This window comes from Sturnira hondurensis, unplaced genomic scaffold (assembly GCF_014824575.4).
Source record: "Sturnira hondurensis isolate 20B ecotype Veracruz unplaced genomic scaffold, ASM1482457v3 Scaffold0000780, whole genome shotgun sequence".
Lineage (NCBI taxonomy): Eukaryota > Metazoa > Chordata > Mammalia > Chiroptera > Phyllostomidae > Sturnira > Sturnira hondurensis.
Window position 1 is genome coordinate 18,958,433 of NW_028073411.1, and position 23,419 is coordinate 18,981,851.

Consider the following 23,419-nt stretch of genomic DNA (forward strand, 5'->3'; position numbering starts at 1 on the left):
CCCGCCTCGACCAGGAGCGTTGCCGTTCCTAGTGCATGCGCTTTGGAGACCTGGCCACGGAGACAGCAGCGGTCAGGGGGGCTGAGGTGCGAATTCTGGGCAAGGAGGGCAGCTGGGTGCGCATCTCTTGTCCTCCCAGTGGGGGTGGCTCGTGGTCCCCGCTGGGCTTTTGCACCACAGCCCCTGAGCACAGAGAATAGGCGAGTCCTGGGTGTGAAGGAAAGTGACCGAGCCTTTCTCAGAAAGAGAAACGCGGGTGAGGCACGGCGGGGACACCTTTACCTACGGGCCAGCACTTCACAGCCTTTTGCCACGACCTCGAGGCCCTGGGCCTCAGCCACCAGCTCTGGGACAGGGACGGGAGGGGTGAGTGTGAGCGCTGGCAGCCAGCCCTGGTGGGAACGGGCGGCAGCGGTCTGACCTTGCTCCCGGCCCAGGCACAGGGTCTGGATAAGCCAAGTGCGGAGCAGGCGCTTCTGTGGGTGGGGGTGGCGGTCACCCTGCATGGAGCCATCCCCCACCAACCCCGTCCACACTAATGCTGATGCGGGCCAGCAGCCCAGCCCAGACTGCGCTGGGTGACCTGGGCAGTGGCGGCTGCAGTGCTGGCCAGATGAGGAAGACGGTGCATCCCGCTATCAGCAGCCAGGCTTTCTAGATCGGGGAAGGGGAGTGTGTTGGGGTCTCAGGACAACCCCTGAGCTTTGGCATGGAGCCCTCATAACCGACCGCTTCAGAGCCGGGGTGCACATCAGCACAGGGAGAGCCTTGTGCTGCAGGTCTGGGGAACCAGGCCCGGCTGCCAGAACCCACTCCCTGTGGTCGTGCCGCCCCCTCGAGTTGAGGCGGGTCACAGAGGCAGCACACAGTCTCCACGAGGGCAGTGGCCTTGGCAGAGACCCCACGTTCTGCACACAGTCTGGCCTTGGGCATCCTGTCCATCCCAGGAGCCAGGGGTGCTCTCCCAGAACTCCCAGGTGCTGGCGAGGACCAGCCTGGCATGCAGGCAGGCCTCTCTGGATAAGTGGTCGGTCTTCTGGGCAGCTGTCTGCTGCCCAGGACACACACTTCAAACGAAAGAAGTCCCAGAAGCCCTGTGTTCATTGCACTAGAAGTAACGGTGGGAGTTCACTCACTTGTGGCTGTCCTCACTGAGAAGGCTTTAGAGAGGTGGTGGCCTGGCAGCTGGCCTGTCACAGCCTTTCCATCCTCCACGAGCAGCCAAGGTGGGCTGGCAGGAGCCCTGGACTTCTCTGAAAGCAGGGCAGCCACCATGGACTCGGACTCGGACTCGGGGGGCCCACCAGCCAAAGCCGGGACTGCTGGAGCCCCGAAAGCATACTGGCAGGAGTGTATGAGGCCACCCAGGTCCCGGCAGACTCAGGGGTTTAGCGCCATGAAACTCCCAGACCAACTCGGTGCTTTATTTCTCAGACACACAAGCAGAGGCTGGTCATCGGACAAGAGGTGGTCCTTTCCCTGCAGGGTCAGACCTGACCAGTGTCTGGGCCTTCGTGCACCTGACCGTGTGTGCGAGGCAGCTGGGGTGGGAGGCCGCGTACCGCCCTCACATGAGGCGGGTCCTCCAGGTGCTGTCCCGGGAGTTGGGCAGGGGCTTCTGGCCGCCAGCGTGCCGTGTGCCACAGGGGCACCCAGCCCGGGCCTTGGGGATGTGGCCCTGGTCACTGCTAAGAGGGACTTTCTGGGCCCCTGGGCCTTCTCCTCGGCCGCCTCATCGTAGGGGTGTGGACCCAGAAAGTCCTGGGTGGCCTGACCTCGGGGGAGAGCCCTCTGTGAGAGGCAGGAGTGACCTTGGTGTGCCCACAGCCAGCCCCTGTCCTGGAAACCTGTGCCTGGCCTCAACGTCTGTTGTCCCTCATCTATCTGAAGCCAGCCTGGGACTCCCACACTCCCCACACATCCCAGGGCCAACACTGCTGGTCCCCGGACCTCCCCGCTCTGTGAGGGTTCGAACACACCGAGTCCGTCCCCAGCACCAGGCGCCCGGGCAGTGGCCTCAAGCGCTTTGGTGGCATGCACTTCACGCCTGCATGTGGCTGTGCTCAGTTCCCGGTGGGGGGCGGGTTGTCAGGTGTTTCCGTCAGATGTCCCGCACACGGACGCACTGTGACTGCGGCGTCTCCTCTGTCACCTGTTTGTCCCTGCTCGGTTTTCGCTGAAGCACGAGTACCGCGCAGGCCCCTCCTGAGCCTCCGTGCTCCCCTGTGCAGGGAGGCCCTTCACACCCCACCTCCCGTGGGTCAGCTGTGCGTTTGAACACGTGCCGAATGAACCTGGTTTTAGTGGTATTCTTGCACATTCAGGTCTTTAATCCATGTGGGTCCTACTTGGGCTTTTTTAAAAAAGACTTTATTTTTAGAGCCAGGGGGAGGGAGGGAGAAGTTGATCTGCTGCCTCTTGTGCACCCCCTCCTGGGGGCCTGACCCCGTAACCCATAACCCAGGCGGGTGCCCTAACTGGGAATCCAACTGGTGACCCTTCGGTTCACAGGCCCACCTCAGTCCACTGAGCCACACCAACCAGGGCTCATGGGTAGTTTTCATGGTTCCCATTTGCTCTCCCTGACAAGAGTGGCCTCTCTGTTGACCACAGGCTGGGTGCCACCCTAGTCCGCTGTCCAGGTCCTCCGTTTGGCCCTGACCCCATCCCTGCAGCCCGAGCCGGCTGCTGTCTGGGGTGCAGGCCTTCCTCCTCCGCCTCCCCCCACGAAGGCTGGCAATGGTTGCTCAGCTCTTTCTCCGGATGAATTGTAAACTTGTTGCCTGCGTGCTCACTTGGGACAGTGCATTTCACTCACTTTGCTACCAGACGAGGGACAGCTGGTCTCTGGTGCGGACAGCTCCAGCTGGGAAGCAGCGCCAGGCTGTGGTGTGAGGTGGTCAGGCCAGCGAATGGCCCACGCGTGCAGGGCTAGAGGAAATGCGGTGGGACCCTGCAAGTCAGGAAGGAAAGTGGGCTTGTGAATAACCTGTGTGGACACCACGAGTGTCCCCAGGGGAAGAGAGGACATCAGCCCCCAGCTGATAGCAGCAGCGTGCGTTAATGCTGGTTGGTTAGGAGACCTAATTCCGCCCCAGCTGGTGTGGCTCAGTGGCTTGGTGCGGTTCCCAGTCAGGGCACATGCCTGGGTTGCAGGCCAGGTCCGTGGTTGGGGGTGTGCGGGAGGCAGCTGGTCGATGTTTCTCACTTCCTGTTTCTCCTTTTTTCCCTTTTCTATAAAAGTTGAAAATAAATAAGTAAGTAAAAAAGATCTAGTTGAGAGAAGCAGTTTTTTAAAGGAGAAATTAACAAATTATAGAGTGGTATTTTTGTAACACTGGAGACAGAAGATTTCTTAGATGAGACAAAAATACACACATCATGGAGGAAAAAAAAAAGTTTCAGTAACTTAAAAAGTCTCTTCCTCAAAAAACCGCCAGCAAGCAGGGTGACCCCTGCCCTGTGCACCTCTGTCTGTCTCCATGCCCTGTCCGACTTCCACCATTGGAATTGAGCGTTTCATGTGGCTCCGCCTCTGCCACTCTGCACATGTCCTGCTTCTTTCCACTGTCCCACATGGCCACCCTGGGGCCCACGCCAGGGCTGCCGCGCCCTGGCCGGGTGTCGGGAGAGCTCTGTGGTGGGTGCCATGCGGCCCGACGCCTGGCCCTGACCCGGTCGTCATGCTGTGCGCCCGCACGGACGCCTGAGCCGCTGGCATGGCCGCTCGCTGGAGAATTGAGGGCGACTGCAGTGGAAATCTCCATTTATCTCCGCTTCTTCCTGTGACGCTCGCAACAACGTTTATGAAGCAGGACTAACTACCAGCAGTAAGCTCTTCCAGTTTCTGTTTGGGAAAAATGTTCATTTTCACCCACTTTGGAGGATCACAAAGGCACACCCAGGGCACACCATTCCGTGTCATTTTTATCTTTTACACTTCAGACATTCTGTTCTGCTCTCAGTCGCGTGGTTGGTGAGAGCTCGGTCCGATTCTCGTCGTACTTCCTTCTTAGATCAGGGGTGCGTGCGGCAACCCCCCGCCCCCTCAAGGTGTTTTCTGACCATAGATTTTCTGCAGGTCGCACGTGACGTGCCGGGTGTCGCTCTCCCAGCGACTCCCTGCTCGGTGTCCTCTGGGCTGCCCGGGTCTGTGGTGTGGTGCTTGACGTGACTTTTTGGAAACTCGGCCACCGCTGTCTTGGGTGTTTCTCCTGTTCCTTCTCCTGCTCCTTCCGGTGTCCCCACTCTGCGCGTCCCCACTCCCGGAGTTCTCCTACAGCCCTGGCATCTCCCTTGCTGGGTTTTGCAGTCTCTGTCCTCCTTGCTTTCCAGAGTTTGAGGGTTCTGGTCAGGGAGTCTCTCCTCAGCCGGGTCCAGCCCCCCAGAGACACTCTTCACGCCCACCTCAGCACGTGCGCCTCTGGCCTTTCTCGGGGCTTCTGTCTCTCTGCCCACATAGCTGATGGTTCTGGCGTGCCGCCTGCCTCCCCATCGGCTCGCTGATGGCAGTTGATTCTGATGGCCGGTCCCGTCCCCATGGCATCCGAATCTGACTCTGTGTGTGTGTCACCTGGGGGCTGTCTCCCAATCGCCAGATGTGACTGACGGTGGCCGTTGCACACAGGACAGCACTGAGTGCAGACCTGGGGCGGGGCCCGTGCCCATCCACCCCATCTAGCCGTGGTTCCTCCCCACTTCTCAGGTGGGCACGGGCCCCACGCATGCGTGCCCGTGAGCTGCAGCCTGAATGGGAGACACCTCCCCCACCGTGGCCTCCCCAGGGTCCGCTCTACCTTAAGCTTTTGTGAGGTACCTGGGGACACATCCTGCACTAACCACGCCCTCTTTCAAATTCCAGTTACGCAAAGGGGGACTTGGACATATCTTACATCACGTCCAGGATTGCAGGTGCGTTTCCTTTAACCGCGGGGCCCTTCGGACCCTGCTGCCGGGAGATGGGGTGTGAAAGCGTGGCTGCTGGGCAGGGCCGGGCGCCTCTCGGGTGCCACTCACTGGCCGCAGTGTGGCCAGGCATCTGTCTCTGTGTCAGGGGCTCGAGGCCCACAGTGGACATTGCCGGTGTCGACCCAGTGTCTCCGCCCCCGGTCTGAAACTCCTTGGTGCTCTGGAGGCCGGGGGAGGTGTGATGCACAGGCTGGAGACCCAAGCTCACCTTTAAAGCTCGGGTCTCCTGGCAAAAACCAAGTGCCACCCAGACACTCGTAGACCCTGCAGTGCATCGGGCTGGGCAGAGCCCACCCTCCCAGGCGTGCCGTCTGGAGCTCCCCCAGGGTCTTCTGTGAGTGGCGGACAGGCAGTTGGGTGAGGTGGGGCCCTGCGCCACACCCCTCCTGGCTCCTGCTACTGGTGGTCGCCAGCCGCGGGGGTCGCAGTTGCCTGGCGGCTGACAAGGCTGCTCTCTTCCAGTGATGTCCTTCCCGGCGGAGGGGGTGGAGTCGGCCATCAGAAACAACATCGAGGACGTGCGGCTGTTCCTGGACTCCAGGCACCCAGGGCACTACACGGTGTACAACCTGTCCCCTCGGACGTACCGGCCCTCCAAGTTTCACAGCCGGGTGAGCGGGGCGGCAGGGGGGCGGGCCTGCAGAGGTCTGGTGGCACGGGGTCCCCTCGGGGACACCGACGAGGAGGCTGCAGGACAATGGAGACCGGCGGAGCCTCCCGCTCTCGCCTGCGCGGGTCCTGAACCTCCGGGACGGAGGCGCTTCCCGCCGGCCCAAGTGTGGGGAGGGCCTGCTGCCGGGTCTCACTGCCATGTGTGCGTCTGCTTGGCGCAAACCTGGTCGTGGACGGGCGCAGGGGCTGAGCTGGCCCCGTCCCTACAGGTGTCCACGTATGGCTGGGCTGCCCGCCGGGCCCCGAGCCTCCGCAGTCTGTACAGCGTGTGCCGGGACATGCACTGGTGGCTGCGGCAGGACCACAGGAACGTCTGCGTGCTGCACTGCACGGTGAGTGCCAGGCCGTGCCCCCCCTCCCCTCTGTGAGCTGGGGGCTGTCCCTGCCCTGCTCAGTCCCGGGGCCAGGCAGAGGTGGACCGGGGTGATGGGCAGTGATGTGGGCCAGGGTGTGGGGCTCCTTGCTGAGCACCAGCCCCTGCCGCTTCCCAAGGACCAGAGGCGGGGGCCCTGGGCTGGCGTGTGGACCCCTGCAGTGCCCCACCCTGGCCCGAGTACAGTGCGCAGTGCCCCGCTGTCTCGTCCCCTACACAGCAGCACCCACAGTGGTCTCGACTGCCTGGTGCTGAGGCCGTGGCCCGGTGGCTCCGGGCTCTGCCCCTCCTCACTGTGGCTGAGGACCGCCCTGGCCCTGGCCACGGCCACTGAGGCTTGTGTGTCAGTACACACCAGGAGTGCAGCGAAGTGGGCTCAGTGGCATTGGTGAGCGTGAGGCCGGGGACAGTGGGTGTGAGCTGAGCCCCTTTGCACATGCTGCCACCTTGCCCTTTTTTTGAAAAAGCTGTACTCCTTCGGGGGCGGGGTCCTCACCTGCTCCGGTGCCTTTCCGTAAGTTCCAGAGTGTGCTCCCAGCCCAGAGGATCAGCTCTGCCCCCCACCCCCAGGGAGGCAGGGCTGGGCTCCTGAATGAGCTGTCCCCTGCCCTCCGTCCTAGGATGGGAGAGCTGCCTCGGCCGTAGCCATCTGCTCCTTCTTGTGCTTCTGCCGGCTCTTCAGCACTGCCGAGGCCGCGGTGTACATGTTCAGCATGAAGCGCTGCCCACCGGGCATCTGGCCATCCCACAAAAGGTACCCATGTGCCTCTTTGGGGATGCTGACAGTTGCAGTGTCCTGGGGTCGTTGCAGCCGTGAGGGTGCAGTGGAAGGGCTTCGGGAAGGGGTGGGGGTGGTGCAGTGTGGGGTGGGGCTCTGGCCTGGCAAACCAGCCCTGCCCTGTGCTGATGTCCATGGCCCTGCTCCGCAGACCAGCTGGCCAGTGGGTCCAGGCAGGCCCATCTCAGCCCTCCGGGCCCGAGCCAGCGGGCTGGGCTTCTGCCCGGCTCCTGGGCGCCAGCTCCTGCAGTAGGTGTGGTCATGAGGCCTGTGCTGAGCCATTTGCTTTCTCGGGCAGTGGGGCGGTGCCATCTGCACGCATGGGGGTTTTGTGTGGGTGGCGATGCGGGACAAAGGGAAAGTATCCAGGCCGGCTGGGGCATTCCCAGCTGTCCCTTCCACCCCAGATGGTCGCACAACCTGTGGACAGTGGGTCGGGTGAGGCCACCTCTGCCGCGGTCCAGCCGCAGCCCATCTAAGGGTCCTCAGGTGAGAGTAGGCGTCGGCGCTGGGTAACAGGCAACTACACAGCTCAAAGGCAGGTGAAGCACTGTTCCGTTTATTGCAAGTACAAGCTGATTTTTTATATTTTCATTTTTGGCATAGATTAACATTTACAGGTGTACAGCATGATCAGTTAAGCAGAAAAAATCAATACAAAGGTAACCAGGAAAATACGAAAGTTCTCTTAGTTTCAGTTATGTTAAACAAAAGTTATTTTGACCAGGAAAACCATTAATCAGACAATTTGAAATAGTTCTATGTATACAGTTTAAATGTCTTATTGTTTATTAAAGTTCTCAGAAATTGTCATTGGCAACAGGTACGCTTAGACCGAGCAGAGGTTAGGAAATACACTATAAGCCTTTGTAATATCTAACTTAGCTATCTATCTTGCTGTCTAAAATGTTTTTTGTATACTGAGGACTCTGACTCCTTGGTAGTTGTTTCTAAGTGCTTAGTTTGTAATAGCTAACCAGCTTCTTCTGTTTTTATGCCTAATTCTAATTGATATATATTTCTATTCAAGGTAAAGGAGGGGCTGTTACTCTAACAAGTCTTTGACAATCAGCGGCTATTTTCTAAAGGGGTTTTTGCTATTCTATGAGGCAGTTCTGTGGGAATACATATTTTTCCCTGAACTGTTCTTTCTTGGGTGGCTTTCACAGGAACAAATAAGTAAAGTACGATGCCTTAATTCAGCCAGGGTGATATTGCTTAGGACTTGAGCCAACTGTTGTTTTTTCTCTGAGAGTGGTCATTAATTCTAGGAGATTCCAAATTATCAGAAGTGTAAAGGTTAGAATACTAGGAAACAGTGAGAATAAAAGCAACACCATATATCCACTAATGCCACGTCCGTCCTGTTGGAAAACGCTTCTGTGAAGCCTTTGTCTCCAAGTCGTGACTGTGTCAACCGACATGGTTAGAAAACGCTTCTGTGAAGCCTTTGTCCCCAAGTCGTGACTGTGTCAACCGACATGGTTAGAAAACGCTTCTGTGAAGCCTTTGTCCCCAAGCCGTGACTGTGTCAGCCGACCTGGTTAGCACTGGACGTGGCACACCTCGATGGCTGGGGCTGGGGCTTGGAGCTGAGGGCACAGTGTCCTGTCCCTTGGCTGCCCAGGGAGCCAGCATGGGCCGTGACCTGGGTGCTGCCCATGCAGGAAGGCAGGAGGGTGGGCTCGGCCCCCAGCACAGTGAGGAGCTGATGGTCCTTCCTACACACTGGCCCAGAAGACCCTTTTGCTCCCCAAATCCCAAACACGCGGGTCCCTGCATCAGGCGGCTGCCGCGGGGTTCAGCTGAGTGAGCTGGTGCCCACGGCCTGGGGCAGAGCCCAGAGGAGAGCTCAGCGGGGGGTGTGGAGCACCGTTCCCCCGGCCACTACTGAAAAAGACAGCTTCAGAGACCCGCTTCCCACTCAGGAGCCTTCCACCCTGTCAGGCAGTGGTTGGTTGCTGTAGCTGGTCTGGGGTCCCCGCAGAGGATGGGGTCCGAGTGCCAGAAAGCAGGGCCAGCGGGGTTGGCGAGGCCGCAGAGATGGGGGAGCCCTCCCTCCCGAGCAGCTGCAGGGCTGTGGTGGACGGCCTGCGCCTCCGAGGGCAAGCGGGGGGGAAGCAGCACGTTTGGGAGGCGGGGTGGGAACCGAGCTTCACGGGCGCTTGGCGTCACCGAACACAGGCGTTCGGTCGAAGAAGATCCCATGTGCTTACTGGGACACCTGCCACGTGGCGTGCACGCTGCCCAGCACGTGTGTGGTGTGGTGTGTGGCCATGCACAGTTGTGTGACGGGCTGTGCCCTGCCGGGACCCCTGCAGGTACATCGAGTACATGTGTGACATGGTGGCCGAGGAGCCCATCACGCCGCACAGCAAGCCGGTGCTGGTGCGGGCCATCGCCATGACCCCCGTGCCCCTGTTCAACAAGCAGAGGAGCGGCTGCCGGCCCTTCTGCGAGGTCTACGTGGGGGACGAGCGCGTGGCCACCACGTCCCAGGAGTACGACAAGATGAGGTGCCCGGGCCGCCAGCCCGCCACCCCGGCTCCTCTGGGAACGGGGAGGGAGGCACAGCGGGAGGCAGGCACCGGGGGAGGGGGGGTTGCCATGACGTCAAGCTGAGGAGGAGCTTCTTGGGAGTCATTCCCTGGGGCGCCCCCCCAAATCATCGAGGACAGCTGAACAGTGAGCTAGTAGGGTGGGGAGTGACCGCGGCCCCTCGGGAGGGTGCGTGGACAGCGCCTCACTGCGGCGTGGCATTTGTCTCCTTTGACCCCCTCCTCACTCCACCCTAGAGATTTCAAAATCGAGGATGGCAAAGCGATCATTCCGCTGGGCACCACTGTCCAGGGGGACGTGCTCATTGTGATCTACCACGCGAGGTCCACCCTGGGGGGACGGCTGCAGGCCAAGGTGAGCGCACCGGGTGGCCTGGGCCCCACAGGCTGGGTCGTCTCCCGTGACAGCTCGTGGGGCAGGGGTTTCTCTGGCGACGCGGGCTCCCCCCCATCTTGGCGCTGCCGCCTGCTCGGGGGTCTCAGGACCCGAGGAGCCGCTTGCCTGAGGTGCCGTCCCACCGTCCCCGGGTCTCCAGCACCTGGAGGCGTGTGCCAGGCTCTCGGAGCTCGGTGCCCAGAGCGTGTCTGACGTGAGGCCTGGTGCCACGCTCCCGGCTCAGGTATGTCCTGCGTGCTCTCTGTGCAGATGGCATCCATGAAGATGTTCCAGGTCCAGTTCCACACGGGGTTTGTGCCTCGGAACGCGACTACGGTGAAGTTCGCCAAGTATGTGGGTGCCCCGGGAGGGGCTGGGCCGGGCCGAGGCAGGTCTGTGCTGGCACAGTGCGGGGCGCACAGCCTCTCCACTCCGCCCAGGACAGAGTTCCAGAGGCACGGCTGGTGAGGGCGGCTGGTGAGGGCGAGCGCTGCGGGGAGAGGCTGCGACCTCACGGCAGCGTTGGAGGACGGGCCACAGGGCAGGGCTGCTGAGGCTCGGGGCGGTCAGGGCGGCAGGGCCTGCAGCTCCTCTGGCTGCAGGTCTCGTCCGAGCCCTCAGCTCGGGGAAGCAAGAGGAGCACGTGCCTGAGGAGCGGTGTGGGTGTGCTCAGGGAGCGCACACTGGGCCCTTCGTCACGGGGGTCTTTGATCTGTTTCCTGGGGGCGAGAGTCTTCGGGGAGTCCCCCCAGCTTCCCCGCTGCGGCAGAGCGGGCAGCGTGGGGTCGGGCCCCTCTCTGGTCAGCGTGCCCTTCGTCTGGGACTCGCCTGGCTCTCCTGGGTGCTGGTTCCTGACTTCCTCTGCCCTCAGCTGGTCCGGGACCACCCGGGCCGCTGTTCTCATCCCCCTGGTGTGAGCCGCAGGCGCCTTGCCCACTGGCCAGCGAGGAGGGGTTGAGCGTGCCGTCACCAAGGCCAGTGTCTTTCGACTCATCAGCTGGCTGCTGACTGTGTGACCCCTTGGACCCCTCGCGCACTGTTTGTCTCAGGTTCCTCATCCTGCTGTCGAGGAACTGTCTTGGCTTCTCACTAACTGACCCATGTCAGAGGGATGCCCACCGGTGTCCCCGAGGGAGGGGTGGGGTGGAGTGCAGGCTGAGGGACCCCACACAGCTGACAGCAGGAGGCTCTCCAGTCTTCGTCCAGACTTGAGTCCCAGGCGTGTCCAGTGAGGGTGTTCAGTGTCCAAGACGCTCTCCTCAGAAGGATGGTGGTGGCCGCCCCGTGCCCCTTGATTTCTCGGTAGATGGCGCTCTTCCATGCTGGGTGTGGCAGAGCCGGAGGGGGTGCTTCCTGCGTGTCCTGCTGGTGCCCAGCCCCTGCTTTGTGCGCAGTGCTCTGCTGGCCGCCGGGGGCGGGGGTGGGGGAGCAGGCAGATAGATGGTGGAGAGAAGTTCGTGGGCTGGTTTAGAGACGGGAGTGTGAAGAACTGCCGCTGCAGACTGAGCCCCGGCCACACCCGGCACGAGGCAGTGGGCTGCTTTCTCCAGGGCCCTGACTTACTAAAACACAGAGTGCTAGAGGCCCAGCCGCACATGGGGCCTGGGCCCGGCTGGGGTGCCCTCTGTCTCAGGCACACGTGGTCGGTGCAGAAGGGGAGCCATGGGGAAGGTCCATAGGCAGCTGCTGCTGCTCCCCGGGGCCCACAGTCTCCATACCCCTGTGTCCTGCCCTGCGACAGGGTCACTGGGACCCATGCCTGGGTCCTGGGAGGACAGAGCTCTGATCAGGGCCTGGCAGGCTCGGTGCAGTCACCGTGGCCAAGACTCAGATGAGCGGCGCTGGCCTTGGGAGACCGAGGGTGCACCTCTGTCTGTGTGTCCTCACTCTCCGTGTTTCACTTCATGTCTTTCTAGTGCCTCCCTCCCACAGGCCCTTAAAAGATGGTGAAGTCACAATTTGGAAAGGAGAGACAGGTGTCACAGCTCTGGTGTTTCTGGGTGTTTTCTCTTTTGGAGGAAGATAAACTCCCAGAACTTTGATAGCGTCCAACCACGAGGCCAGCTTGCTCCAGAAACATTTGTTTTCAAAGGGAAACGAAGCGGGAGTTGGAGAGGAAGAAGCCGGGGAAAGTACTTGGAGCAACTGTGTAGCAAGTGCAAGAATGGGAAGGTGGGGCTTCCCTGCAGACCCAGGCTGTGCCCAGGGTGCCGGCCTGGACTCGGGAACCGAACGTGGTGCTGGGGGGACTACAGTGACAGAGTGGCTGGCAGGGCTCGGCCTCGGGAGTGGGAAGGAAGCGTCTCAGGCCCAGTGAGCGAGGCAGGGAGTTCGGGAAGGCATTTGGGAGACCAGGCAGAGGAGAAAGAGGACAGAAGTAACACTTGGGAACTGTTGGCTCAGACGTTTTCACACTCTCGAGAGACATCAGTGCATAGACTTGTAAGCTGTTTCCGCAAGGAGAGTTCTTAGGAAAGAGAGGAGCCTGCTGCCTAGACGTGTCTCGTGAAGCGGCTGGAGACCGAAGGTGTGGACTCCGGAGGCTCCTGGCAGGAGGGCAGCGGCTCCAAGCAGCCAGGAGGCCTCATAGGGGGTAGGGGGTCGGCCTCCGCAGGGGCTCGGGGAATGGCTCATCTTGGTGAAACCACCCTTCAGACACGGAGCTCCCGAGAACAGGAACTTGCAGACAAGCAAGAGCACAGACGGGAGACTCGTGCCCGCATCCCTGACAGGAGAAGGGAGGTCCCCGGGGTTGGCAAATCCATGGGAAGGCACTCGCCCCACGGTCAGCAGGGGGACAGCTGCCTAGAGCCCTGACGGGAGGGCTAAGAGGGAAGACTCACGTTGAGGGCCAGGGGCCTGTGCTGCTGCTGCTCTGTGAGCATGCTCGCCATGCGCCCGAGTGTGTTTCTGAGAGCATGCGCCCAGGGCAGGACTGGATGCAGACCAGTGTCCCCCCACGGTGTTCATCCCGCCTATGTGAGTGATGCGGATGCGGCCGGTGCGACACGTGGGGGCCTCCACGTCTGTGGTGTGGCCCTGGGGGGCATGTGTGCTTGTCACTTGCACACAGAGTTACAGAGTCTTGTGATGAAAACTCCTGAGATCCACTCTCGGCCACTTCCAAACTCGTGGCCTGGTGCTGACCATGGTGGGCTGGACAGTGACAGGGGCGTGATGAGCAGGGGCTTTGGGTCATGTGGTTCCAGGTTGCTGGTTCAGGCCTCAGTGCCGTCAGAATGAACAGGGACGGGCTGCCAGGGGGTCCGCTTGGAGGGGCCCTGGCCTTGGGGGCTGAAAGGAGGGTGGTGGGAGTGCTGGAGACACTGCTGTGGGTGCTGGCCTGTGTGCCGCCGGGGCTGACGCCTCCAGCGATGGACTTGTCGGGAAGGTGGCATCCTGGGGACACGGGGATGTGTGTGTGTGTCCCCACGGGCAGTTCCGAAGGGATGCAGACGCTGGTGCGGCGACACAGGGCTGGATGGGCCTGGAGGAGTCTGTCCTTGGGGAGGCATCCTGTGACAGGGACATTCTCCACGCATGGACGGGGAAGGGTGGCAACCGTGACGCAGGTCAGCTACGTCTTGCAGCCAAGTGGGTCAGGAGGCCAGCGGGGCCTGGGTGCCCAGCCCTCCAGGTGCCATCTGGGTGCTTCCTCACTCACAGACCCCATTGTGCCCTCACTGGCCCTCTGGGCGGGGGGCTGGGCAGTGTCTTGGGGCCAGCGGGGGTGGGGCAGTGGGATGGGGCCAGCAGCATGGGACTGGGCCGAGCTCACAGAGGCCCTGCACTCCTCCCCACAGGCTCGCTGTGCCCCTGCTCCCTGGTCCTTGCTAGCCACTTGGCTTTGCCAGCATCACCATCTCTGGGTCAACGCCTGTTTGTTTCTGCTTTAGCTGCCTGGCCACAAGGCCTTCTGCTGTGGGTGCCTGACCTGCAAAGAGAGGAGGCTGTGGTGGCCCCGGGGCCGGCAGTGAGTGGACAGTGGGGCCACCACTGCCTGAGAAGGGTGTGAGACTTCCCCCGATCCGTGTCTGCAGGAGGGAAGGCAGGAGACCCTCGGGCCCTGCCCGCTGGGTTGGACCAACTCGCTGAGTTTGTCTGGCGGAGCTCCCGCTGTGGCCTCACCACCCCCCCACCCCCCGCCGGCCCTCCTGCACCCAGGATGGGTCTGTTTCAGGCAGCAGGGCCCCTCCCTCAGCCTCTCGGGTCTCAGGAACCTGTCGCCACCTTTCTGTTGCTGTGCTGCTGTGTCACGTGGGACAGTCACTCCCACAGGTGCCTCGCAGCATGGAGGACCTGACCTGGGGAGCCTGTGCCGGGCCATGGTGCAGGGCTTGACCACAGTCTGTGAGGGCGATGTCAGGCCTGGTCTCGGGGTGTGTGTGGCCACCCTGGGCTCCCCAGTGAGGTGCAGACCCACAGAGTTGGGATAGGCAGAGAAATGGCAGCTGAAGTCACCGCCTGCTAGGTCACCCAAGACGTGCCTGCCTCCCACCTGTGCCAGCTGGTGCTTGGTGGCCAGCGTGGTCTACTCTTTGCCTGCCCTTTCCCCCCAGCAGGGACATCGGGAGCAGCCGTCCTGCAGGCAGTGGCGGGGCTCGGGCATCTGTGCACAATCACAGTTGGGGACATGGCATACCGTTTTCACGCAGACACCTTTCACATCTCAGCCAGCCTGACCTGAACCCAGTGCCGGAGGGGGAGGCAGGCCCGGTGCTGCTGGGGGGGCGGTGTGCATGCCCAATGCTTAGCCTCTGTGCCAGCTTGGCGTGTGCGGCTGGAGGGCAGGTCCCCAACTCTCCCCGTGGCCTTCGCCTGTGCTGGATGCACCCTGCCCTGCTCCGGGTGTCGGGGTGGCCGTGAGCGCATCCTGCTCCTTCCTGATGGGGCCTGGCCTCACATGCAGGTATGATCTGGACGCGTGCGACATTCAGGAGAAGTACCCAGACCTGTTCCAAGTGAGCCTGGACGTGGAGGTGGAGCCCCGAGACAGGCCCAGCCAGGAGGCTCCGCCCTGGGGGGGCTCCAGCATGAGGGGGCTGAACCCCAAGATCCTCTTCTCCAGCCGGGAGGAGCAGCAGGACATTCTTTCTAAATTTGGTGAGGGCCTGTCCTGACCTCAGCGCCTGGAAGACCTGGGTCAGGCTGTGCGTGGGCGCAGTTAGGGGTCTTGGGGCTCCAGCCTTGGGGGTTGCTGTGCGCTGCTGTCTGGCATCTGCCTGTGGCACCTGCAGCTGGCAGCCTCCCTGGGGTTGGTGGCAGGCTGGGCCCGCCAAGGTCGGGTCTGAGTGACGGGCCGAGTCGGCGAGGGCACATTTGTGGGTGCACATCCATTTCACGTGTGCCCCGGGGGGTCGAGGCCTCATTCTGGGCCAGTGAGGTGTAGGCGCCGCTAGCACACAGGCCCTCAGAGCAGTCACAAGAGAGTGTGCAACAAGTGCGCCGGCTGGGAAGACCCACGACACCCTGTGCAGCCACAGCAGTTTCCCCCCCAGTCCCGGTTTTATTTCCTTACACTTTCCCGCATGAAGACAGCTTAGCACCCCTGAAGAGTGAACATGTGTGTGTGCTGTGGCATGCAGGCACATGGGTCTGTGTGTGCATACATGTGCCTGAGCCCACGCTGGGGTCTGTTCACACACTGGGCCCTGGCGGTCTGGACCCGGCTGCTGCAGTGATGGCGGCATCCTGGGGCTAGGGGCCTGATGCCTTCCTCTCCCGGCAGGGAAGCCAGAGCTCCCCCGGCAGCCGGGCTCCACTGCCCAGTATGACGCCGAGTCGGGGTCTCCAGACACGGAGCCCCCAGAGCCCGAGTCGCCGCAGAGCAGCGGCACTGACAGCAGCCACTTCCTGCGCACGCTGGACTGGCAGGGTAGGCCCATGGGCGCGCCCTGGGCCCTCGCCGTGGCCGAGCGTCTGCAGGGGGCCTGCGCGTTGCTCCGCCCACTCCCAGACCTCCACTCCTAGGCCCCTGTCCTGTTCACAGTGACTTCAGCCCCGTCAGTGAGCCACTGTCTTTCCAGAGGAGAAGCATGCAGAGACAGGCCCAGAGTGCGGCTTTGCCCAGGAGACGCCACCCGCCCCGGCCGAGGATGTGGGGGAGAGCGAGCCATCAGATGAGGACACGGCGACACTCTCCGCTGAGAGCAGGGACACGGCCGAGGAGGACGGGCCAGACTCCGAGGCGAGGCCACAAGGGCAGGACTGGGTCCTCGAGGCAGACACACCGGCTGCACCCCAGGAATCTGGGCAGCCGGAGGTCGGTGTCGACCTCCTAGGGCTGCACTCCGAGGCAGCGCCTCCCACCCAGGCCGCTGAGGTCCCCCCCAGCAATGCCGACCTGCTCAGCTGCCTCCTGGGGGCCCCTGAGGCCACCCCCGAGAGTCACTCGGGTGACCTCCTCGGAGGGGAGACCACCCTGCTCTTCACAAGCTCAGCCCCGCACACAAGTGAGCCCGCTACGGCCGGTAGGTGTGGCCGAAGGAGCCGGTTTCAGTGGTGCAGCCTCTGGCCCCGCGGGCTAGGTTGGGTGGTTGTGGTCAGCGGCACAGGACCAGCCAGCAGGCTGCGGCCACTCGGCAGCCTGGTTCCACTGCCTGTCTTGAGCTCACACCCCACGCCCACCCCCACTTCTGCCTTGAGCTGCTGTCTCCCAGAAAGTGTGAGGCCAGGGTGTTGGTCTGTGGATGGGGCTGTCTCGCAGCTGGGGTGCCCGGTGCTCAGGGTCCAGGGTCTGCGCAGCCTCAAGGCCACCTGCTCCTGGGGTGTCTCTGCAGCTGACCCGTTCGACCCTCTCCTGCTGACTGCCGATCCAGGTGCCCAGCCCTGCTCCAAGCCCGACATCTTTGGCGAATTTCTTAATGCAGACACTCTGGCCACCCCGTCCTCGTCCTTCCCCTCCACCCATAGCGCCCCGCCCCCCGCCTGCGGCACCGACTTCCTGCAGCTGGGTGAGTTGGGCCAAGAGGTGAGCAGCAGGGCCACTGTGTGGGCCCCAGGCCAAGTGGATTGCCTGCCCCTGCAGGGTGCCGCAGCGGCCCGTGTCCCTGCCTCGTACTCTGTTTTGGGGGTGGGTGGAAGGCCATTTCAGGGGGGCTGTGTGCAGCTGTGAGCAAATGTGTGGGCTGCCTGGGGGAGAAGTGAGGGCGGCCCTGCCTGGTCCTCTCCACTGGCTCTCCTGTGCTCCTTGGGCAGCTGGGGGGCCTGTGCGGAAGGAGAGCCTGGTCAGTGTTGGCAGCACCCGTCTCTCAGCACAGCCTCCATGCCCCGGCCTCCCAGGGGCCCCCAGAGGCGAGGGGACGGTTGGGGTCCACCTCTGCAACGAGCACACTCACGTATGATCTCTTTCAGGGGATGTGCCAGCAGAGTCCAGCAGGATGACAGCCTCAGCCAGCCACCCAGACCTGCTGGGAGGATGGGTCGCCTGGGCCGACGCTCCGGCCCCTCCCCCAGCCACAGAAGGTGCGACCCTGCCTGCTAGAATCTGGGGCCCCTGCAGGGTGCCCTCTTCATGTCACTGCCTGCGACTGTGTCCCCCATCTTGGGAAAGACGGGAGTACTGCTGGGCGCAGGGCCCGCCCACAGGGGGAGGTGCCTGGGTGGAGCCCGGTGCCCTCCTCACTGTCCCGCCCTCATCTCTTGGGAGGGGGCCGCACGCAAGACATAGCCCTTCACCCATGTGTCTTGAGGGCCTGCCTTGGGGATGTCTGTCCTTTCCGTGTGTCAGTGGCTCTGTCCTGTCAGGAAACGTCGCCTGCAAGCTGACAGGCATGCGGCACGGGCCCTGGACCTCCTGTCCCCGTCCCGTCCCTGGTATCTTTCGGGGGCCATTCCGTGTTCTTCCATTGCATTTGCACGAGAAGCGCAGCCTTCGCCCATGTCACCCTGGCAGAGCCTGTTGTGGGAGGAGCTGTCTTTGTGACGCTAATGCTCCTCTGGCGTTTCCGTGTCCAATGTACGGAGGGTCCCCAGACTCTGTCGAAGGGACGTCACAAGGCACATTCTCGCTTCCAGGAGGTGCTGGGACAGTGTGCGCTGTGGTGGGGGCAGTGCTGGGCAGGGCTGTGTTTTGGGCTGTTGCTCCACGTCACAGCAACGAGCGAGGCCTCCTGCAGCGTCGGGCTGGAGAGTGGTCGGGTCTCCCTTCACTCGCCCTCAGTTTGACGTCCTCTGTCCTTCCACAGGCCCCTTCTTCTGTCCTGGAGGCCAGCCAGCCCCACCTGCCCCCCCGGCCAGCCAGACCAAATCTCAGAGCCTGGACCCGTTCGCAGACCTGGGCGACCTCAGTTCCAGCCTCCAAGGTAGTGTGTGGGGGCTGGGGGGCACACCTCCCCAGGCCTGCTTGTGGGCGGGCTCCATCCCTCTGTCCTGGGGCCGCTCCCTCTGCCTGACTCGGCTGCCCTGGTTGGGACCCTCACCTCCGTCAGCTGGGTCCAGGGCACAGTGACATGGGGAGCAGCCTGGCCACTCCCAGGGGCGCCTGGCCCTCAGGAGCCACGAGGTGCTGTGGGGCCATCGGGGGTGTGCGGCCTCTGAGGGGACCCAGCGTCCCACCTGCCTCTGTCGGCCTCACATCGCCTGGAGCTGACCCTTCGCCCTGGGACCCACACCCTGCCCCTGCGGGGCTGCCCTGGAAATGGAGTGCGGGTTTTCTAGAGGCTGTGCCTGAGAGTGTCTCTCATCCTTCGCAGTTGGGTGGTGTCAGAACTGCAGGCTGTAGGCAGCGTGTCTGCCTGACATTCAGGGCGATGTGGCCCCGGATGTCCGGCCACTGCCTCCCTGCCTCCTGCTTCCCTGCCTCCCACTCAAGAGGCTTGTGTGGTGGCCAGGCCTTGTTGGGCGGTGTCTGCCCACTCGATATGTGTCAGGGCCCTTGTTGCTGCCGTCTTGCTGAGTCCCAAGAGGGCTCCTCCTCCGGTCCATTTTCCTAACGGTTCCCTGGAGTTGGGGTTGCAGAGTCTCTCAGGGGCACTCCTGGAAGTCCGGGTTTGTCCTTAGCCCCTCACCTCTGCTGTGGCTACTCCCTCGGAGCATGGGGTGGGGCTGCCCAGAGCCCCCTGGGTAGGCTTGTGGGACCCAGGGCCCATGGGGGTAGGGCTTGTCAGGATCTGAGTCTTGTTCCCAGTGTGGAGCCCGCCCTGAGCTCGGCCCTGCAGCCCCAGTCCCTCAGCCCCCTCCCAGTGATGGTTTGACAGAGCTGGCGGAGCCGAAGGGCGAAGCAGACAGACTCGGGCTCTGTATTCTGAAGGCCTCCATGTCCCTCGTCACCGAAGGCAGGGCAGCTTCCTGGACAGAGACCAGGCGAGAGGAGGGCTGGAGACCCCATCCTGTCACACCAGCTGCTGAGGGACACATGTCCCTATGCCCCTGGGGAGCCTCCACCAGGAGAGGCTGTGTCCTGGGTGGGACACAGACTGCATGGAATTGAGCCAGATTGCAGTAGCTGCAAGTTCAGGGGAAGATGTTTGAACGCTTGGAAACTGTACTTGTGAGTGACACAGGCCATCTCAGAACATCGGGGAGGGGACACACTAAGCCAAGTGCACTCGAAAACCCCAGACCTGGGAGCACAGTGGGCGTGGCTCGGTGTGGTGGGAGGAGGGGAGCATGTGCATTGGACACTGACTTGGAAAAGATGTCTGGAGACCCCTGAACGGAAAGCAAAAGAAACTCACTCAAAGTTGATTAAACAAAAAGCTGGTTCTTTGAAAAGGTTGATAAAATTGACAAAGCTTTGCTAAGGGAAACTCTAAAAGCAAAGGTGACACAGGTCTCGAGGTCAGCAGGCCGGACAGCCTCTCCCTGTCCAGCCACCACCCAGACTCAGGCGTGTGCAGCGGGTGGCTCGAATCCTCTGTAACCGAAGAAAGTGAGTCTGCCCCTAAAACTTTCCCAAACGGAAGCTCCAGTCCCAGATGGTTTCGTTGGAGACTTTTGGCAAACTTCTGAAGAATTCACACCAGTTCCGAGTAATCTCTCCCAGGCAGTGGGGAGAGGCTGGGCCATTCCCAGGTGACTCCACTAAGCTGGAGTTGCGCCGGTGCCATCCCGAAGCAGCCAGCGGAATGCACCATGCCAGCCGGTCCTGGTGCCAGTGCAGAAAAGGCATTTGACAGAGTTCAGTGCCTGCCAATGACAGACACACTGGACCGGTACCAAGGGGACACTTCACTGGCTTGACAACGGGCATCTGCAAAACCTCACTCGAGGACAGGTGCAGGCCAGACCACCCTGCCCCACGCCTCCCTGCAGCCCGGCCCGCACGGGCGGGAAGGGCAGTAGGAGCCGTCCGCCCTACTGGACCTGCTTGTCTCCCTGGCGGATCCCCTGGGATCATCCCCAGAAACCGTCCAGGTGCACACCATGGGTCCCACTGCCAGGAGTCAAATTCACGAGTCACGGGCGGACCTTGGCTGTGGCTGTCAGCTGGCACTGCACACTGGAACCTGGACTGAAACAGCGCCATCCACAGTCACCGAGTGAAAGGAACTCTTCCGCGTGACCTGCATGGAGCCTGGGCAGTGAATGTGCTCAAGCAGACACGACGGAGGAAGCGGAGGCAGGCCAGTTTGAGGATGGGCCCAGCGCAGGGGCGCGGCTCGGCCTTCCCAGGCCTGTGGGTCTCACGCCATTCCCGCCGGGGTCTAGTGCGGACATCTGTGCACAGACAGGCTCCTGGGGACGTCAGCTGATCTGGTGCCTGTCTGCTGCATGTGGGCCGAGCCGGGGCTCTAGGCTCTGGTCACCCGTGACCACCTCCACTTTCCCCCAGCCCCTCAGTCCCCACCGCTACCCAGCCAGGGAGCCACATCGACGCCACCCCTCCTGACACCAGGCCACTCAGGTTACCGTGCATGGGCGCTGCCTGGCCTGTGCACCCCTGAGACCCCCGTCTGTCTCCCCAGGCTCTCCCGGCGGGTTCGCTCCTGGGGGCTTCGGTCCCAAAGCAGCCCCCGTTCCCAAGGGCGGCAGCTCCTGGCAGGCAAGTCGGCCCCCAGCCCAGGGTGCCCCATGGGCCCCCCAGACCAAGTCATCCCCCAAAACCTGTGCGCAGCCAAGGACCAACTATGCCGCGAACTTCAGCGTGATTGGCGGCCGAGAGGAGCGGGGTGTCCGTGCCCCCGGCTTTGGTGAGTCGTCCCACCCCCATGTGCGGTCTCCTGCAGAGCGGCTCCGTGAGGCCCAGAGCCTCCCGGGGGGGCCCACATCTGTGTGGGCCGACGGCGTTCAGACGTGCCTGTGGGTGTCCCCATGTCCCTGGGCCGGCTCAGCCCAGGCAGTCTGGCGTGGCGGTGTCCTGGGGTGGCACGACCCCTGCCAGCCCCTCAGCTGGTGAGCAGCCATGTGGGCAGGCGCACTGTGCCCGCAGAGCCCCGCCAGGGGTCTCCCACTGCTCAGCTGCCCTCGGTCCTGAAAGGCTGCCGAGCTGGACACGCAGCATCTCGAAGAGGAGGTCAGCGTGGGGCCCAGGCGCCTCAGCAGGCCCTGTCCTTCCCCAGGTCAGAAGCCGCGCGTGTCCGAGAATGATTTTGAAGACCTGCTGTCCAATCAAGGCTTCTCCTCCAAGTCTGACAAGAAGGGGCCAAGGACCATGGCTGAGATGAGGCGACAGGACCAGGCGAGGGGCACAGACCCCCTCAGGCTGAAGGTGCGCTGCAGCCCAGGGTGGGGTGGGGTCCCCGGGGTCCCCGGCTCACCGCAGGTCCCCCAGCGCCGTGGCTGTACCTCCCCTTTTCTCTGAGCCACTCGGCTGCCCTGGCTCTGGACCCGCGCTTGGAAAGGCTTGTGCGCCGTGTCGTGGGGAGCCTTGCTCGGCTGCCTGAGCATCTCTGCGTCCCCCAGAGGGGCGTGCAGCGTCCCCCAGGGGCCCCATCACCGGCAGGCTGCAGAGGGGAGGCTTTTGCCCCCTCCTCTCATTTTTAAGTGTCTCAGTCCCTGGAGACCTGGCCCCACACAGCCCCGGTCGGAGGTCACCTTTGAGGCCTGCGGGTGGCGGGACGTCTGCCGCACCCAGCATGCTGGCCTCTGCCCTCCAGGGCTGGCTGTGAGCCCAGCATCACCGAGTGCTCAGGGTCTTCCCTGCAAGGTCGTCTGCAGGGTCTTCCCTGCAAGGTCGTCTGCAGGCCGCAGCGGCCCCCGTGGCCTTCCGGGCACTCCACGGCCCCCAAGGGCCTGGCCTGTTGCCCAGGGACAGGCCGGGCGAGGCCGTGGGGGTAGGGCCTTCATCGGTTCCCGCCTCCGAGGGTCACCAGGTTCTGCGTGTGTCTGTCTGGGTGGTGACTGGCCAGGCCTGGGGAGCAGTGTGGACCGTGCCTGGCTGGGGTTATCGCAGAGCACGGGGGCCTGGTGTCTCAGCCGAAGCCTTGCTCCATGGGATGGGCAGCATGTGGAGCCATCTCCACAGCCTCTAGCCATACAGTGGGTGGGGGCTGCGGCCAGGACACCTGCCCTGCAGCTCCTGCCCCCCACAGCTTCTGGACTGGACGGAGGGCAAGGAGAGGAACATCCGCGCCCTGCTGTCCACACTGCACACCGTGCTGTGGGACGGCGAGAGCCGCTGGACGCCCGTGGGCATGGCCGACCTGGTGACGCCCGAGCAGGTGAAGAAGCAGTACCGCCGGGCCGTGCTGGTGGTCCACCCCGACAAGGTGAGCTCTGGGCTGGGCCCCCTGGGAGGCGGGCGTCGCCGGGGGCCTGGGAACAGGCTCGAGGCTGCCTTGCACTTGCCCGCAGGCCGCAGGGCAGCCCCACGAGCAGCAAGCCCGGCTGGTCTTCATGGAGCTGAGCGATGCCTGGGCCGAATTTGAGAGCCAGGGCGCTCGGCCCTTGTTCTGAGCTGTCGCAAGTGGGACCAGAAGTCATCAGGCCGACCTCCCCCTGGGCCAAGGGCGGTGTGGGCTGACGCAGCTGCGCCCAGGGGCCCACCTGCCACCCACAAAGGGCCCAGTGCCCGCACCGCAGCGAGAAGAAAGCCTTCCGAAGCCTCCTGGTTTCCTGGTTTCTTTTTCCCAAAGGAAAGTGTTGATTCACGCTCCTCCTAGTCGTCACAGTTTGTGATTTGTTCTACTCAGTGGCTGTCCCCTCGTGGGGTGGGGCACGCTGCTCCTCTGTCTTCCCCGACCCCCCGTGAGCCCCCGTGGCCCTGGGTATGATCAGCCTGGGGCCACCTGTACATAAGTAAACTATTTTCTGACGACGCTTGTCTCTGGCTGGCCTGCTGTCACCTGGATGCGGGCTTTGACCCCACGGATGAAGCGCAGGGACCCAGCGCTGCAGTGCTGGGCTGCTGGTCCCTCTGTCCTGAGCCAGGGTGGCCGGGGCTGGTGGGCCACATGAGGTCTGGACAGGTGTGGCAGCTGTGGGTCCCGGCTAGCCCTGGCCATGGGTACTGGGTGGCTGTGGCTACTGCCTTCAGCTGAGGCTCAGGCATCCAGATGCTGGCCCCATGCGACTGGATGGCCCTTTGTCCACTGGGTCCCACTTCAGAGGGGAGCGGGGTGTTCAAGGAGTTTAGAACAAAGAACGGCTTTCTCTGTGGGAAGCCCTGTCGGAGGCGTGTCCACACCAGGTATGCAGACTGCGACGTGGTCCACAGAGACCTGGGGGACAGTGCACCTCCGGACCGTGGGTCTGTCTGTCCCTGGGGCCCAGGGCTCGTCTGACTCCCCACCACCTGGTGCTGTGCCTCTCAG

General features: G+C 62.9%; 1 protein-coding gene across 3 annotated transcripts in view; it reads left to right on the forward strand.

The window, feature by feature from the left end:
- The window catches only part of GAK (cyclin G associated kinase), a 42,081-nt gene extending 19,158 nt beyond the window's left edge, over window positions 1–22,923 (forward strand). For 2 of the 3 annotated variants that reach the window (XM_037047317.1, XM_037047335.1), the window contains exons 12-28: window positions 4,862–4,911; window positions 5,431–5,579; window positions 5,850–5,972; window positions 6,634–6,767; window positions 9,113–9,307; window positions 9,587–9,704; window positions 9,996–10,075; window positions 14,635–14,828; window positions 15,454–15,600; window positions 15,752–16,195; window positions 16,505–16,678; window positions 17,079–17,189; window positions 17,912–18,028; window positions 20,633–20,857; window positions 21,227–21,375; window positions 22,199–22,375; window positions 22,461–22,923. In XM_037047317.1, the coding sequence (XP_036903212.1) occupies window positions 4,862–4,911; window positions 5,431–5,579; window positions 5,850–5,972; window positions 6,634–6,767; window positions 9,113–9,307; window positions 9,587–9,704; window positions 9,996–10,075; window positions 14,635–14,828; window positions 15,454–15,600; window positions 15,752–16,195; window positions 16,505–16,678; window positions 17,079–17,189; window positions 17,912–18,028; window positions 20,633–20,857; window positions 21,227–21,375; window positions 22,199–22,375; window positions 22,461–22,562 (2,689 nt within the window). In that variant the 3' untranslated portion in view covers window positions 22,563–22,923. The remainder of the gene's footprint in view (window positions 1–4,861; window positions 4,912–5,430; window positions 5,580–5,849; window positions 5,973–6,633; window positions 6,768–9,112; window positions 9,308–9,586; window positions 9,705–9,995; window positions 10,076–14,634; window positions 14,829–15,453; window positions 15,601–15,751; window positions 16,196–16,504; window positions 16,679–17,078; window positions 17,190–17,911; window positions 18,029–20,632; window positions 20,858–21,226; window positions 21,376–22,198; window positions 22,376–22,460) is intronic. The other variant, XM_037047326.1, reaches the window with a different exon arrangement.
- The last annotated feature ends 496 nt before the right edge of the window (window positions 22,924–23,419 follow it).